The sequence below is a fragment of the Carcharhinus amblyrhynchos genome, chromosome 11 (assembly GCF_965287045.1).
Source record: "Carcharhinus amblyrhynchos chromosome 11, sCarAmb.v2.hapA, whole genome shotgun sequence".
In the NCBI taxonomy this organism is placed as follows: Eukaryota; Metazoa; Chordata; class Chondrichthyes; order Carcharhiniformes; family Carcharhinidae; genus Carcharhinus; species Carcharhinus amblyrhynchos.
The window spans coordinates 79,081,323-79,099,243 of record NC_137334.1 but is presented as its reverse complement, the minus strand read 5'-3'; the positions used below and the strand labels follow the sequence as shown (position 1 = coordinate 79,099,243).

The following is a 17,921-nucleotide window of genomic DNA, read 5'->3' as shown; positions in this document are numbered from 1 at the left end:
CATATCCCTCTAAACCTTTCCTATCCATGTATCTGTCCAAATGGCTTTTAAATGTTGTCCATGTAATAATGATAAATCAAATCAAACCTTAAGGACGGAGGAAAAAACATATAACAGGGAATACAGCCTCCTTATCTGTAACAGAGTCTCACCTTCTTGAACAACTTCCTGGAATAAACTGCAAACAGCGTGTAGCAGCAGTGAGAGGGCTGAGTCTTTCTGTATGGTTACAGGTCGAAGGTTGTGCGGCGCTGTTCCTCTGTGCTCAGCAGTGAAGGGGGCAGAGGCACGGGCAGTGTTGGGGAGGTGGATGAGTTTAAAGAGTTGCTGTGCAGTGCGGTGGGTTTAAGCTGGAAGCTCGGGCTAAATTGTGTGAACGGAGAGCACAGCCGGTAAGTACAGGCAGTCTGTGTGTGAGAATGGAACCTGGGCCAAGCGTTCCACCTAACAACAGACCCAAACACACACACTTTTAAAACAGTGCAAACACTCAAAAAGGTAAGAAAGGCTTTTAATCGGCGGTAAAACTCCTTTGCAGTCGTGGGGGATTTGATTCGATGTTGTTTACACGGTGTCTTTATGGATTTAAGCTCAAACGTCGAAGTGGTGTTTTAGTTTCGTTTTTGTTCCTTCATTGTAATTGCTTATGGCGCTCAGAAAAATTGAGCCTGATGTAGCCCAGGAGGAGGCTATTCGACCCATCGCACTTGTGTTGCCTCTTCGAGAACTATCCAATTCGTCTCACCTTCTTGCTCTTTTTCTACCAGCTCTGTAAAGTGTGTCTTACTGTTTCCTTGTAGAACTTAACCTTTAAGTGCCAGACATCACTCAGTTCTGAGTGAGAAAACTATAAGTCCAAATGCAACTCTTAAGGACTCCAGGTCAGTACTGAGGGTATGCCTCACTGTTGGGAGCTGTTAAACAAAAGCCTTCCCTATCTGTGGTGTGGATGTAAAAGATCCCATGACAGAATTCCATAGAGCACTGAAGTTATTCCCAGTATCCCAAATTCCTGGATCAACCTCCTAAAATACAGATTATCAGGTCATTATGACATTGATGTTTGTGGAAGATTGCTGTGCAGAAATTGGTTGCACTTTGTTGGCTATGCAAATTCCTATAGTGCAGAAGAAGGCCATTCGGTCCGTCAGGTGGGATTTTCTAGCCCTGCTTGCCCGAAACAGGACAACCCCGCCTGAGGTCAGTGCAGTTTTCCATGGTCCAGTCCTCACCTGCTCCAATTCTGGTGGTGGGCGGGACAGGAAAATTTACCCCAATGAGCCTGCACTGACTCTCTACCAGAGTATCTTAAACAGGCCCTCTTCCCCCGCCCTATCCCTGTAATCCCACACGTTTCCCATGGCTAATCCATCTAACTTGTACATCTTTAGAGTGTGGGAGGAAACTGGAGCAGACATGGGGAGAACGTGCAAACTCCACACAGACAGTGACACAAGGCCTGTTTGAACCCAGGTCCCTGGCACAGTGAGGCAGCAGTGCTAACCACTGTGCCACCGTGCTGCCATCAAAGTGCTTTGGAACAGCCTGACATTTTGAAATGCGTTATTCAAATGCAAGTGGGATGCACTGAGCTTGACAGGCTCCTAACAGACTGATTGGCCTTCTGTGTGTTGTGACCCATTCTGTCATTCTATTTATCAATAATATTTAGTATGTCCCCTTTAAGTTGCAATGTTGATGTAAACCAACAGGTTTACAAGTTCGCTGTACTTAAAGCAGGGTTTCCAAATTGTGAGTCATGACCTCCAGTGAGAATACGGGGTGAACAAGTGGGATTGCAACCTCTGAGACAGAAATGGTGGGTTGTGGAGACTGGGATTTGACAGTCCTGGAATTAACTGTGAGATCCCTTTAAATCTACACAATTTTTCTGGTGGAGGGTCTGGCCTAATATAGTGTAACCTGAGGTTCAATTGCTGATAGCACCAAAAGCTGCAAAATGGTAGATGTGCAACTTGTGTTTGCCTGTACCCTGATATTCAAGTCCCTTCCTTCTTCTGGTCAACGATTCTAAAGATAGAGGGATGGTAGGGGATGAGGTCCTTAATACAATTACTGTTATTAGAGAGGTAGTGCTTGGTAGACTAATGGGACTGAAGGTAGACAAGTCCCCGGGACCGGATGGAATGCATCCCAGAGTTCTGAAAGAAATGGCAGAAGTAATAGCAGATGCCTTAGTAATTATTTATCAAAATTTTCTAGACTCTGGGGAAGTGCCGGAGGATTAGAAAACAGCTAATGTTACACCGCTGTTTAAAAAAGGTAGCAGACAAAAGGCAGGGAACTATAGGCTGGTTAGCTTAACGTCCGTAGTTGGAAAAGTGCTAGAATCCATCATCAAAGAAGAAATAGCAGGACACCTAGAAAAGAACAGTTTGATCAAGCAGATGCAGCATGGATTCGTGAAGGGGAAGTTGTGTTTAACGAATTTACTGGATTTTTATGAAGATGTGACTAGTGCGGTAGACAGAGGGGAACCGGTGGATGTGGTGTTTTCACATTTCCAGAAGACGTTTGATAAAGTGCCTCACAAAAGGTTACTGCAGAAAGTTAGGGTACACGGAGTTGGGGGTAAAGTGTTAGCATGGACTGAGGATTGGTTATCTAACAGGAAGCAGAGAGTTGGAATCAATGGATGCTTTTTTGGTTGGCAGTTGGTGACTAGTGGGGTGCCACAGGGATTGGTGCTGGGGCCTCAACTGTTTACCATGTACATAGATGATCTGGAGGAGGGGGCTGAGTGTAGGGTAACAAAATTCACTGATGACGCGAAGATGAGTGGAAAAGCGAATTGTGTGGAGGGTGCGGAAAGTCTGCAGAGAGATCTGGATAAGCTGAGTGAGTGGGCAAGGACCTGGCAGATGGATTATAATGTTAGCAAATGTGAGGTTATCCAATTTGGTAGAAATAATAGTAGGAGGGAATCTAATTTAAAGGGTGAAAAGCTGCAACATGCTACTGTGCAGAGGGACCTGGGGGTCCTTGTGCACGAATCGCAAAAACCCAGTCTGCAGGTGCAGCAGATGATCAAGAAGGCGAATGGGATGTTGGCCTTTATAGCGAGGGGGATAGAATATAAAAGCAGGGAGGTCTTGCTGCAACTGTACAGGGTACTGGTGAGGCCGCAACTGGAGTACTGTGTGCAGTTTTAGTCCCCTTATTTGTGTAAGGATATATTAGCCTTGGAGGGTGTACAGAGAAGGTTCACCAGGCTGATACTGGAGATGAGGGGGTTAGCTTATGAGGAGAGATTAAATAGACTGGGCTTGTACCCGTTGAAGTTTAGAAGGCTGAGGGGGGATCTTATAGAGACTTACAAGATAGTGAAGGGGCTAGATAGAGGTTCTTTACCCAGAACCCATCTGGGGTTCTTTACCCAGAGGGTGGTGAGGGAGTGGAATGCCCTGCCTGCTGCAGTTGTAAATGCGCCTAGTTTGGGGGCATTTAAGAGATCCGTGGATAGGTTTATGGATGGAAAGGGATTGGTTTAGGTTAGAGGGTCATTGTTTTTTAACTGGTCGGTGCAACATCGTGGGCCGAAGGGCCTGTTCTGCGCTGTAATGTTCTATGTTCTAGATAGGGTAGAGGTAGAGAGATTCTTTCCACTGAGAAAGGAAAATAGAACTAGAGGGCACAGCCTCAAAGTAAGGGGGGGGGAGCAGTTTAGAATGGAGTTGAAGAGGAACTTCTTCACTCAAAGGGTGGTGAGTCTCTGGAATTCTCTGCCCATTGAAGTGGTGGAGGCTATCTTGTTGAATATATTTAAGTCACGGGTAGATAGATTAAGGGAATTGAGAGTTATGGGGAGAAAGCGGGAAAGTGGAACTGATCCACTTCAGATCAGCCATGATCTTATTGAATGGTGGGGCAGGCTCAAAGGGCTAGATGGCCTACTCCTGCTCCTATTTCTTATGTTCTTATGTTTTCTTCTCATCTCCCAAACTCTCTTCTTGCTTCTCCACCCATCAATAACTGTCTCCTCCACCCCCCACCCCCCATCTGGTCCATCAACACTCCCACCAGCCACCACCACCCCCCCGCCCCCCCCACACACACACACACACACACACACACACACAATTTTCATTTTGAGGTTGTGAAGTATCAAAATGGAGTCACAGTAAGAATTAAGTTTGAACTTGAGAAGCACTGGCTTAAAGCTTTCTCCCAAGGTTTTATTCTGAGTTTCCTAATAAACAAAAATACCCTGTATCAAAAGACATGAAGGTTTTAATTTATTGGTGTTTTTCTTTTTCAAATACATTGCCTTCAAAAAAGGCAGCAGCTTCTAATATGGGTACACTGGAATCATTCCTGAAAGAATTGGTTGCTATCTCGGAGGATTTTGTGTGTGATTTTTGAATCATAAGTGATGGTCTTGTAGTTTTCTAAGGGAGAGAAGCTATGTCCTTACCTGCATGGTCATTGCTTCTTGCGCACTGTCTTAGAAACTAGAGGGTGTTGTTAGATATTTGTGAATAAAAGAACTAAAACTGATGTAAGCTGTGTGGCCTGTAGACAAAGCCTATTGCATGATAAAACAATTCAGGTGACAAATCAAACGTTCCTAAATCTTTTCCACTGTAGGTGCAGTAATAATTTGCATTGATATGGTGTCTTTGATGTAGCAAGCCACACATAACCATAGATTACCCCTCAAAAGAATTTGGAGGGACTTTAGAGGAAGTGGCCAAAGCTTTGTCGAGGAGAGGTTTTGGGGAATGAGTTCAGGAGGGTGGAGTAAGATGACTGAAGGTTCTGTCATTGATGGTAGAGCGCAGACATGGGGGAATGTACAGTGTTGGACTTGAGATTGCAGTGCTAAGATTTTCCAGCATGTTCACTTTTTCTGTCTTACTGATGGGAGCAGATGCAAGGTTTCAAATTTGGCTTGGAGCTGATCACGATTAAGGCTATGCATTATCATGATGAGTGGGCATGTACAATGGGATTGTGATCAGGGCTGAGGATTGTCCATTTGTGGTTTACTAGGATGCCTTTGGAATAAGTCTGGCTGGTCCATAACTTGTTGTCCAACAGAATAACCAATCAAATTCAGTACTGTTAAGAGATTTATAGTCTCTCATAGCCTTGAATAAAGGCTGTGACAGACTATGGGCCAATTGTTGGTAAATGGGATTAGATGGCAGTTCAGGTGTTTCTCACCTGCCAGTGCTGGCTCGATGGGCTGAAGGGCCTCTTCTACACTGTATGGTTCTATAAACTGACCATGTTTAAGATAGCTTCAGAGCATACATCATACAGGCAAATTGTATTGTTCTGATCATGGCACAAAAATGTGCAGTTTTAATCATCTGTGGTCAGATTTAGATCACAAATCTCACTCCATGACAAAATACAAGTGAATATTTAATTGTAAAATGTGAGTAGTCCGTGACAGCCAACTGTTAATAAAGTGGGATCATCCCTGAGATGATCTGCTTTTACTCACCACAGTAAAATAACAGCTTCCTTCTTCTTTGCAGTGCCTTGAACACCCACTAGGAAAATGGAATCAAACTGGGCAGAGAGGACCATCGCTGTATCAGGTTTTCCTGAGTATATTCTGCCTTGCACTGTGATAGCTGACAAACTCACCATTCACTTCTTGAGGCCCAGAAATGGCGGCGGCGAAGTGGAAAGCGTCATGTATCCAGTCGAGGAACCTGGCATTGCTTATGTCACCTTCGAAAAGGAAGAAGGTAATTTTTAAAAAACGTGAACTAATGAAAATAATGTGTGATAGATCTCTACTTCATACAAACGTCTTAGAATTCAGATGAGTTATCCATGGTGTTGCCCACCGAACTCATGGTAAAGTGAACTTTCCTTAGAGTACATTAGTGATGTTTTAGGTAGCACAGTCATTAGCACTGCTGGTTCACAGTGCCAGAAACAATGGTTTGATTCCTGGCTTGGGTCATTGTGTGGAGTTTGCACATTCTCCCCATGTCTGCATGGGTTTTCCTCCAGGTGCTGCGGTTTCCTCGCACATTCTGAAATAGGTGCTGGCTAGGTGCATTGATCCAAGCAGGCGCTGGACTGTGGCGATTAGGGGAATTTCACAGTAACTTCATTGCAGTGTTAATGTAAGCTTTACTTGTGACTAATAAATAAACTTTAAGTGCGAGGATCTTGCTTTTGGGGAAAATTCATCTGGGGATAGAATGGTGTAGCTGGAGTTATCAATGAATAATAATGTTAAGATTGTGTGACATCTGAGGCTTCGGAGAGACTTTGCAGAATGGATGTTGATAGCATATTGGTGAAATCTTGACCAAGGACGAAAACGTCCATCCTCTTCCGCAGCTGGGATTCTCTGGTACTGCCAGAATTTTGGCTGGAAACCAAATTCTCCATTCTCACTTGCAGCAGGGTTGGGATGGACAGGTTAGAAAAATCCCACCCACGTCTCCCAGAAAGTCTCCTAATTTGTTCCAAAATCCTCTTGAAAGCCCCAGCACCAAGTGGATAGTGAAAGGTGCACGTATCTTTTAAGTAGTGCTGGAAGTTTCCAGTATTGAAGTGTTTGCTCCAGTTCAGCTGGTCATTATTAGGAGCAGTAGTTCAAACAAGTGTTAGCCACCAAAATGGCATTCCACCACTTTCATGAGAGGTAGTGGGTAATTAGATTTCCAGTCAGCTCCTTAACGATCGTCCAGGCAGCTATTACTAATGCTAGCTTCAATTCCTTTACCAAGGTGGCAGCTTGGCTAAATGTAGGCAAGACTCATATTGCAGTTTAAACCTCATCCTGGCCACCTCTTTACCTCCTTGACACCTGAGGTATTCAGCCTATATTTTCTGTAATCTATTTTATGTTCATGGGATGTGGGCGTTGCTGGCTTAATTACCCTTGAACGGAGTGGCTTGCTTGGCACTTAAGAGTCAGTCACATTGCTTGGATTGGGCACAGTGGTTAACATTGCTGCTTCACAGTGCCAGGGACTCGGGTTTGATTTCTGGCTTGGGTCACTGTCGGTGCAGAGTTTGCACATTCTCCCATGTCTACGTGGGTTTCCTCTGGCTGCTCCGGTTTCCTCCCAAAGCCTGAAAGATGTGCTGGTTAGGTGCATTGACTGGAATAGGCACCGGGCTATGGTAACTAGGGGAATTTCACAGTAACTTAAATGCAGTGTTAATGTAAGCCTTACTTGTGACTAATAAATAAACTTTACTTTAGGCCTGCCCAGGTAAGGATAGCACATTCCCTTCTATAAGGGAAGTTAGTGAGCCAAGTGGGGTTTTAACAATTGGCAATGGCTTGATGCTCATAAGTTTTATTAAATTCAAATTTCACCCTCTGCTGGGTCCCCTGAACATTACCCTGAGTCTCTGGATTAATAGCGTAGCCCATTGACAATACCACTGTGCCATTGCTCCGTATACTACTGACGTAATACTGCGACCATTCAGAGACTAGAGTTGTTACAGTAAAATGCAAACTTTTGTTTTCAAGTGATGAACAGTGTGCTGAGAAAGGAGCATGTGCTTGAAGACAAACAGCTTCCATCGAAATATCCATTGAAAGTTTCACCGAATAATGTGGAAGTAAGTGAATGCTACTGTGACCCATCTTGACTTCTGGTCCTCCCAACACCTTGATTTACCATTTTCATTCTTTTACTCAAATCCCTCCATAGTGTCACTGTCCTCCACATTATCCCCATCACTCCTGTATGTCTGTAACCTGCACCGCAAATTACAACACTCCAAGGACTCAATTCTGACATCTTGTGTGCAATTTTCTCCCACAATTTCTAAGTGTTGTCCACAGTGGGAAAACAGTTAGATACCCTGGGAGCATCAGTGCTATTCAAATCGTAATTCTCCCACACTTTGAATTTTTTTTTGGAGTGGAATCCCTTGGAGTGGCAACGCACGCTCCTCGGAGAAGGGGTGGCGTTTTTAAAGACGATATTTCAGACAATCCTACAACACCTCCTGGCCCCTCCGTCCTACTCATTGACTAAGACCACCCTTCTCCTCCTCTCCCCCATCTAGCACTCACTGGCGTCAAGGGCTTCCCCTCACCCGTTAATACCAGCACACATCTCCATTCCCCCGTCCCACCCCACCCCAAGTGAGTGACAGCTCGCTATGGTGCCACCAAAGACTTCTCCCCTTTCAGGCCAATCCTTTTGGCACTGCCAATTTGCCACTGTCAGGTGCCAGGGTGCTACCCAAATCCTCAAGAGTGGCAATCATAACTGGTTTCCTTTTTTGGAAAGTGGTAGTGATTGGCACTGAATTGCCACTTACCTCAAGGGTTGGAGAATTCTGGAAGCAGGGAGAATATTACCCCAAACCAACAGAGCATACTTAAATGAGGATTTAAACATACTAATCTGATTCATGCCTCACTTTGTAATTACCTTTACAAATGGTCTGAGGAGATGATGTTGTACGGTTTTGCTGGTCTTTTATGTGCTATGGACCTCTCGCATAATATACACTTTTATGACATCTTTTATCAAAAGAATTTAAAATAAGATTGCTATATCATTGTTTTTTATGTCTCCCAGCTAATCATGCAGGACTTTGTTCATTGTAGTTATTCCTCTACTCTTTGCTCTTGAATGAAATTTCCAAAGTAGGATACATCCAGGAATTCTACAGGTGTCAGTTTACATCCAAGTTTCCTGCCAAACTCGAGAATACACCTGAGCTAAAAATGGGTGCAAATGAGTGTAACAATCTGTGCCCAAGGAAGAGGCTGAATTTGCACTGCATATTCGCTTTTTACACATTAAAATCCGAATCAACATCTCCAACCACTATTCAGGCACATTAGGTCCTTAAACATACTGTGTCTACAAGTGTTTCCATTCTTAATGTGGCTCATACTTCTGAAGTAAAATACATTAACAATCTAATTTATTATTGTCACATGTATTGGTATACAATGAAAAATATTGTTTCTTGAACGCTATACAGACAAAGTATGCCGTTCATAGAAAAGGAAAGGACAGAGTGCAACAGCCAGAAAAAAAGCACTAATCTCCACTGCAATTTATTAAAAAAGACAGACAAAACAAAGAAAAATTATTTTATTTCCTGTTACACTTGAAAATCTGGTGTCAATCCTGGGAGGCTGTGAGTTCACTTTCAGAGAGCTGGTATTTGGGTGGACTCAGTTCCAGAGTAAAGAGATTCATAAAATCCCTAAGGTGCAGAAGGAGGCCCATTGAGCCTGCACTGACAACAATCCCACCCAAGCCCTATCCCTGTAAAACCACAACCCCCCGCCCCCCCATTTACTCTGCTAATCCCCCTGACACTAAGGGATAATCTACCATGGCCACTGTACCTATTAACCTGTGCATCTTTGGGATGTGGGAGGAAATTGGAGCACCCGTAGGAAACCCATGCAGACATCGGAAACCCGCACAGACAGTGACCCAAGGCCGGAATTGAACCCGGGTCCCTGGCACTGTGAGGCAACAGTGCCAACCACTGTGCCACCATGCTGCCCCTTACAATGACGTAAGCCATACAAGATTGAACTAGTTTGGCTGAATTGTACTCGTGACCAATGCCTAACTGACTACATACAACAGCATCCAGAACTCCTGAATTTTTCCGGATCACTGTACGGGACATGGAGTAACAAGGTTCTAAAATCAGATAGCAGCATTCACAAATAATTCACATTTTATAATGGACAGAATATGCACAAGCAGGCCGCTAGGACCAGCTGACCTTGGTCAGTGTTTATGGCCCTTACAAATCTCCTCCTGCCCCTGTGCGTCTAAATGTGTATTGCTGCTTCGTGTCATTAAATTGCCCAGATAGAAGCTTGATTCTGTGCCCCATTCTTCTCTTAACCTTCGGAATAATAAACACATTTGGTGCAAATGAACACATTTCACATCGCCCAGCCCTGTAAGAAGGGGAAATGTCTTTAGCAACTGTAAAATACATCATTGGCATAGCAGCTCTAACGTCTCTATCAGTATCAGAAGTAAGAAAACCCCAGTTTCGACCTATCAGGGAAGTCTTATTTTATTGTAAATGCATTGTTTTTACATATAATCCTGACAGTGCAGAAGGAGGCCATTCAGTCCATCAATCTGCATCGACTTTCCAACAGATCATCCCACACAGGTCCTGTCCCTGTATCCCCATGTATTATTCTGCCAATCCCCCTGATGTACACATCTTTAGACTGTGGGAGGAAACCCACACTCACACAGGGAGACTGTGCAAACTCCACGCACACTCACACACTCATCTATGGTCAGAATTGAACCTGCCTGGTGCTGTGAGGCTAACCACAGTGTCACTGTGCTGCCCTAATGGCCAAATCTGTCAAATGGAGCATACGCCTGCAACATTGTTGTGTCACTTATTGGTGGAAATGTACGCTGCCATTTTTGTTTTAACATTGAACTCTTTCGTGACTATGTTAAGCATCCGAACTAACTGCTGAGTGCTTGCTCATCCTGTGATCTATTGGTACATTTTTCCATACCTTCTCATTGTGCTGTACCTGCCGTATCTCCTCACTGTGCAGTATCTGTCTCGGAGTTACCCAGCTGAAGCATGGAGGTTCACAGCCTGCAGTGAGAACTGTGTCCTGCCATGCTTTAATGTTGCCACTAATCCTGCGGTATCTAAGTTTATGCATCTTATATAATACAATAGAAAGCGCTCCTCCACATAACAGATGAAATGATTTGCTTTTCGCAGGCCTTTAAGCTGGTCTCAGCTGACCTGGATGTATCCATATTTGGTGAGATGTCGAGGCTGGCACAAGAACTTGAAGACAATTATAAAAGCTTACGCTTTTCCCGCTGCCCTGGCGGAAGGCTCCATATCGAGGGCTCCTTCTCAGCAATGAAAGAGCTGAGGAAGGATCTTCAGAGGAGGTTGGATGAGCTTCAAGAATTTCCTCCCCCGAGTTCAGGGTTCAGATCTGGAGCGAGTGCCTCAGGAGGAAGGTGCGCAAGACCCCCATCTGACAATGCAACTCGGAGGACTGAGCCTCAAAGGCTGGCAGCCTCACGGGGGCATGGAGCCAGTGATGCTGTGCATCCAGCTGTATTTGAGGAAGAAACAACAATTATTCTAGATGCAGATATTTTTGAGTACATTGATAAGCGTTGGAAAGACCAGTATGAACAACTACTCTGTAAACATTGTGTAAGAGCTCAGGTGAGGAATTGTGATGGCATTTGTATTCTCCAGCTTGAAAAAGCCCGTGACCAGCATAGCCCGTTTCAGCTGAGGGCAGCCAAGTTCGAAATAGAAAATTTAATCAACCAAATGCAGCAACTGTTGGTCAGTGAAAGAATTAGATTGGATGGAGGCAAAGGGCAAAGTAAAATGGTGGATATATGCAGAGAAATCGAACAACATCTCCCCTGTATTTTGGTTCGCATTACCGATGGGTATGTGACCCTTATTGGCACTTCTGAACATTGCAGCCAATTCAAGAAGGAAGTGGAAAAGAAGGTCAAGGCTGTAGAGTCAATGCTTGACTCAACATCCAGTGGGAGTTCACATATTCCAAGTGCAACTGGATATTCCAATCATCCTGGCCAAAGCTTAAGTCCAAATACCGCCCGTGGATTTGATGTGCCCAGTCAAAGTGAGTACAGCCCAAATCCAAACAGCCACTCTGGTCAATGTACAAAGAGTCAGGCCAACAGTTTGCTCACAGTTTCTAGCAGGGATGATTCATACGGGAAGTGGACAAATTGTGGTGCTGTAGGTCCATTAGACACTGGACCACCTTTTTTGCCAATGCAACTCCAAATGGGCACAAGTACCATGCAGTCAAAGTTTGGTTCAATGTCTGGTGCGCATTCACATATTCTGAACACAAGTGCGCCTGTTAATTTTGGCCAGTGTTCAGGCTCAAATGCTGCACTTGCAGAATGTGCGCATAATAAAAGTGAGTATAGCCCAAATCTGAACAGTCACTTTGGTCAATTTGCAACGAGTCAGGACTTCCCCACAGTTGCTAGCAGGGAAGATTCATTTGGGAAGTAAAGAAGCCGTCATATTGTCGATCCATTAGACAGTGGACTGTCTTCATTGCCAGCATCGCTGTAGATGGGCTTGGGTACCATTTGCAACCGACCATCAAAATATCATTCAAGATCTGAAAACTCTCCAAGTATTAGACTCTGTCATCTTTGAGTAAACCACTGCATTGTATTTGTTCTTTGCGCAAGGCGCAACTTTTATACAGTATGTGCAAGGCAAAAGATTCCACCTATCACTGCATGGGTTGTGCGAGCCCTGGCATCAACTCCAGTGCGTGGGTTCTGTAAAGTAGCTACATTATGTCTATAGCCAGAACAGGGGAGCCAATGTAAAGTATAACAAAAGCATTGTTTGTTATTGGGGCTGAGGGGGAAGATAATCAGAACTTCCTGTGCTTGTATAAATGAACCGTCGTGTGTGAAGTTTCTATGCAATTATCATCTCTATAAGTGCCCATGTATACAATGTGCAAAATTGGCACTACTGTAGAGCAAGGAAAGTACTTAATGCTTTCTGAACCACTTGTGTATTGAGTGTAATTTTTGGGTTGGAGACTATTTCCTGAATCATGGTGAAGTGGGGGCCAATCTGTCTATTGTGGTTTTGAATTGAAATTCTAAGAGTGCTGAATGTGTTTTGCAATCTGCATTTTAAAAATGTGTGATTTATGATTCATGACTTGCTAATCTTCTTGCCAATTTTTAAATGTTTGCTGCCTTTGCTTTTGTATGACACCTGATGGCAATGCTCAAACCCACAAACAGCAGCTAAGCCGTTCTTCTGATAAAGGATTTATCTTGGTGTTCAAAGCTCCTACATTGAAATCAGTACCAATTTGAACACTCTGTTAGATGGCAAAATGTCTTGTAAAGGATGTGAAGCTGTGTTTGTACTGTGCTGAGTAATGCATTTTTGAAAGAAAGTGATGTCTATATCAATCGTAACTAATTTATTTCTCTTGATGTACATTAAACTATAGCTGAAATTTCTGCTGTTAAAATATTCTCTGAATACGATGGAACCATTTTTTACAAACTGAAATTCCTAAAGAAATATGCAACATGTTACATTTATTTAGAGTGTCTCTGAGGGAACGTTCCCAAGTAGGATTTGACAGTAAGCCACAGAAAATATTGGGACAGATGACTAAAAGTTGGCCATTGAAATCTGTTTAAGGAGCATCTAAAGTGAGGTAGAGAGAGAATGACGATTAGGAGTGGTGCGCCAGAGCTTTGGGTCTTAGTTTATTTATTAGTGTCACAAGTAGGCTTACATTAACACCTCAATGAAATTACTGTAAAAATCCCGTAGTCGCCACGCTGCGACACCTGTTCAAGAACACTGAGAATTTAGGGTGACCAGTGCAGCTTACCAGCACATCTTTTGGGCTGTGGGAGAAAACTGGAGCACCCAGAGGAAACGCACACAGACATGGGGAGAACATGCAGATTCCACTCAGACACTGACCCAAGTCGGAAATTGAACCTGGTTCTCTAGCGCTGTGAGTCAGCATTGCTAGCCACTGTGCTACCTTGCTGCCCATGGCAGCTAAAGTGCTGGACCAATTGAACTTGAGAACACACTAAAAATAGAATGGAGAAGTGCAAAGATCTTGTTTGGCTGGGGGAAATAGGAAGGGGTATGGGAGGGGGGGATCAGACTATAAAGGGATTTGAAAACAAGGATGCAAATTTCAAAGTAGAGGTTATGTGGCCTAACTGGCATCCTGTGTAAGTCAGCGAGCACAAGGGTGATTGGTGAAAGGGGTTAGTTAGGACATCAGCAGCAGAGCATTGGATGCCCTCAGGTTTACGGAGGGGGAGGGGTTTGAGGTTGGCAAAAATTTCATTGGAATAGTCGAGCCTACAGGTAACAAAAGCATGGATGAGACTTTCAGCAGCAGATGAACTGTGGTGGGGCGAACTCGGGCGCTATTACAATTGTGGAAATAGGTGATCTTAATGATGACACAGATGTGTATTCACAACTCACTTGGATTAAATATGACATTGAGATTGCAAGCTGTTTCAAGCTTAGGCACTCCCCAGAGAAAGATGCGGAGTCAGTGGATATGGAACGGAGTTTGTAATGAACACTGACGACAGGGTTTGATCTTCCCAATATTTATTTGGAGGAAATTTCTGCTTATCCAGTATGGGTTGTCAAGAATGCAGTCTGATAATTGGGTGTTGTGGGGTGACGAAACTATGGTGGGGTGAAATTGGGATGTTGTGAGCATATGGAAAGATATCATCCAAAAACATTACCAATAAAAACTTTTTTCCTGCACTATTTTTTACTTTATTTGCATTTCTTAGATTTAATACCATTTACTACAGGTTACAGTTATTGTTTCGACCTTGTACGCCCTGGCTATGGCATTGTGAATGTCAAGAATAGTATGAAAGATGAAAAAAAACACTACAGAAATATTACATTAAGATTATTTGTAATGCTCACCTTCCTGTTGTGTGTTGTTTAATAATTGTTTTGGCACAAACCTTGTGTAATTGTATTTTTTTTGTTACAAATATGACAGTTCAAACAGCATCGACAGGAAATATAGCTGCAATTGCAACAGTGCTGCTGTTATGCATCTCAATACAGCAGTCAAGAAACCATCAATAGCGAGTACTGATGGTTCATTCAAGCAGAGTGCAAAGTAGGTTAATTATCAGTGAGTGACAATCCTTCAGTCAGAACCAAGTGATTGTCTTGTTGTGCTTTTAATATAGTAAAAATCTAGTATGATGATACAATGATGTAAGTGCTGTTGCACTTTTCTCATCATATTGATAAGATCTCGCTGTGGGAAAACCCTATGGGTGGAATTTTCCCATTGCGGGGGGAGGAGGGGTGGAAACACACCATGCAAAGATCCGTTGATCTTGGGTGGGATTTTCAGGTTTTAGGGCATGTGTGGATGGAATATCCCGCCCTTTATCTCCCAACTCAAAGTGAACAGCACCACAATCGTTTGAGGTAAAAAATTAGTATGTTCCAGCTCAGCAAACATTTTGCAACATGGGCCCTATCCCTCCCCGCTTGGAGCCCACACTCAAATTTACACTTTTATTAGCTCCTACATGGACTTCTCTAACTATGATATTGCTGCTCTTGCTGTTCCATACATGAAGAATCATCCAAAATACCAAATCTGATTACTTTCCTCCATACCAGCACTTGACACAGTGCCATCCCTCTAAGCACTTGGATACGGCAAAACCTTTAAGATTGCCTCTTGCCCTTCCTCACCTCTCCAGGCCAGTGTGCACGTCATGGTGTTGCATTCTTCCTACATTCCACCACTAGTGGTTACTCCTTTTGCCCTCTATTTGTCTCCATCCTTCATAATTGGCACAGTGGTTGGCACCGCTGCCTCACAGCACAGGTGCCTAAGTTCGATTGCTGCATTGGGTCACTGTCTGTGTGGAGTTTGAAGGTTCTCCCTGTGTCTGTGCGGGTTTCCTTCAGGTGCCCCGTTTCCTCCCACAGTCCAAAAGACGTGCTGGTTAGATGCGTTGGCTGTGATAAATTCTCACTCAGTGTACCCGAACAAGTGCCGGAGGGTGGCGACTAGAGGATTTTCATAGTAACTTCATTGAAATGTTAATGTAAGCCTACTTGTGACCTAGTAAATAAACTTTAAAACTTAATCTCCATATTAACACATTTGAGAATGTCTCCAAGACATACCCCTTTTGCTGAGCTTTTGCCCCTCCTAATTATCTTGCTGCTATTCAATTTCTGCTAATCCCATCTCAGAGCTCTTCACGGGTCAACTTGTGCCTGTAGAAAAACACCATAAGCTTTCAAGTAGCCCAAGGAATGATGCTTATAATGTTTTAAAAAATGAGGAGCAATTTAATTGGGTTTTTGAGGTATCAGCAAATGAACAATCACATCAAATAGTTCAGAAATCAAGGAACAGATTTATACACAGAAGACCCTAACCAGTCTAATGCATATTTTATGAATTAGGTTCAGTATCATATTTTCTGTTTCAGGATTGTCCGCTGGAATTCTACCACCTCGCCTGTCATGGATTCAGAGCGGGTAAGGGGTGGACATTGGCAATGTCCATTGACCTCAAGCGAGGCTATAAAATCCTGCCCAATATGTTAAGATAGGTACATCTGGTAATTGATGGGAATGTGCTCCAGGCAATAACGTATGGATAGTCTACAGGACTCAAATGTTGGAGGAAACCTCACATTGTTTATGTGAATATGCAAATTAGCAGCATGAGTACAAAGAAAATTACAGCGCAGAAACAGGCCCTTCAGCCCTCCAAGCCTGCACCGACCATGCTGCCTGACTGAACTAAAATCCTCTACCCTTCCGGGGACCATATCCCTCTATTCCCATCCTATTCATGTATTTGTCAAGATATCCTTCAAAAATCACTACCGTTTCTGCTTCCACTACCTCCCCTGGCAACAAGTTCCAGGCACCCGTTACTCTGCCTCATACATCTCCTTTAAATCTTGCCACTCGGATCTTAAACGTGGGCCCTCTACTAATTGACTCTTCCACCCTCAGAAAAGGCTTATGACTATCCACTTTGTCCATGTCTCTCATAATCTTGTAGACTTCTATCAGGTCGCCCCTCAACCTCCGTCGCTCCTTTGAGAGCAAACCAAGTTTTTCCAACCTCTCCTTATAGCTAATGCCCCCAATACTAGGCAACACCCTGGTAAAACTTTTCCGTACCCTCTCCAAATCCTCCACATCCTTCTGGTAGCATGACAACCAGAATTGAACACTGTATTCCAAGTGCAGCCTAACTAAGATTCCATAAAGCTGCAACATGTCTTGCCATGTTTTAAACTCAATGCCCTGGCCGATGAAGGCAAGCATGTCATATGCCTTCTTGACCACCTTCTTCACCTGCATTGCCACTTTCAGTGACCTGTGTACCTGTACACCCAGATCCCTTTGCCTCTTAAGTGTTCTGCCATTTACTGTATATTTCCTATCTGCATTAGACCTTCCAAAGTGCATAACCTCTGGATTAAATTCCATCTGCCATCTTTCCACTCAAGTCTCCAACTGATCTATATCCTGCCCGTATCTCTGATGGTCCTCATCGCTATCCGCAAATTCACCAACCTTTGTGTCGTCCGCAAACTTAGTAATCAAACCAGTTACATTTTCCTCCAAATCATTTATATATATTACAAACAGGAAGCACTGATCTCTGAGGAAGACCACTTGTCGCTGCTGTCCATTCAGAAACACACCCTTTAACCCGGGACTGCTCTGCCCTTAACCCTGATTCCTTCCTGTGCCCACAGCTGCCAACATAAATATAATGTTGGAATCTTGGAATGGAAATCCCACCCAAAATATGGGACTTGAACGTTTTATACGTTGCATTATCCTGTTGTGTGTATCCTTTTTAGCCTGGTTATTGGTGACTGTTTTGATCTAATCCAGGACTTGCTCCTGTTTTTTGTTATCCATATCTGGCTAAAGTGGGCAATTCATTGCTACAACAACACATCAAGCTTCTTACCTTGTTGGAAAAGCAATGCTGGTGATACAATATCCATATACACGCATATGTAAGCCTACTAGGCTATAATTTACACGAGGTAGTCAACCTAAAAAAAAATGCTGGTATAAAGTGCAAAATAAAATAATCTCAGCCTCGTCCTGCAGACCAGGGAGGCCACCCATAAATCATATGTTCCCTGAGATAACAGTATGGGATGGTGAAATAACAATGCTAATCATAATATCTGCTGTTATTGTCACTGGATCACACTCTAGGATCACCCTCCCTAACAGCTCTGTTGGTGAACCTACACTACATAGAGTGCAGTGATGCAAGAAGTGACTCACCTTACCTTCTCAAGAGTAATTAGAGATGGGCATTAAATGCTGCTTCACCATTCATGCCC

General features: G+C 43.5%; 1 protein-coding gene across 3 annotated transcripts; it reads left to right on the top strand.

Annotated features, from left to right (window-relative positions):
• Nucleotides 1–201: 201 nt before the first annotated feature.
• LOC145350276 (RNA-binding protein 43-like) lies at nt 202–14,429 on the top strand. 3 transcript variants are annotated; one of them, XM_080199404.1, is made up of 4 exons: nt 202–392; nt 5,508–5,723; nt 7,481–7,572; nt 10,714–14,429. In XM_080199404.1, the coding sequence occupies exons 2-4, from the start codon at nt 5,531–5,533 to the stop codon at nt 12,016–12,018; spliced, it is 1,590 nt and encodes a 529-aa protein (XP_080055530.1). In that variant the 5' UTR covers nt 202–392; nt 5,508–5,530; the 3' UTR covers nt 12,019–14,429. The 3 variants fall into 3 exon arrangements, with proteins under 3 accessions (XP_080055530.1, XP_080055531.1, XP_080055532.1); XM_080199405.1 differs by having other exon boundaries at nt 202–498; XM_080199406.1 differs by lacking the exon at nt 202–392 and having other exon boundaries at nt 4,148–5,723.
• The last annotated feature ends 3,492 nt before the right edge of the window (nt 14,430–17,921 follow it).

Excerpts from the sequence above, each read along its gene's own strand:
- LOC145350276 (XM_080199404.1), top strand. The coding sequence starts at position 5,531 with ATGGAATCAAACTGGGCAGAGAGGACCATCGCTGTATCAGGTTTTCCT. Across the intron at positions 5,724-7,480 it reads CACCTTCGAAAAGGAAGAAG|TGATGAACAGTGTGCTGAGA; the intron begins GTAATTTTTAAA and ends TTTGTTTTCAAG. Across the intron at positions 7,573-10,713 it reads TTTCACCGAATAATGTGGAA|GCCTTTAAGCTGGTCTCAGC; the intron begins GTAAGTGAATGC and ends TGCTTTTCGCAG.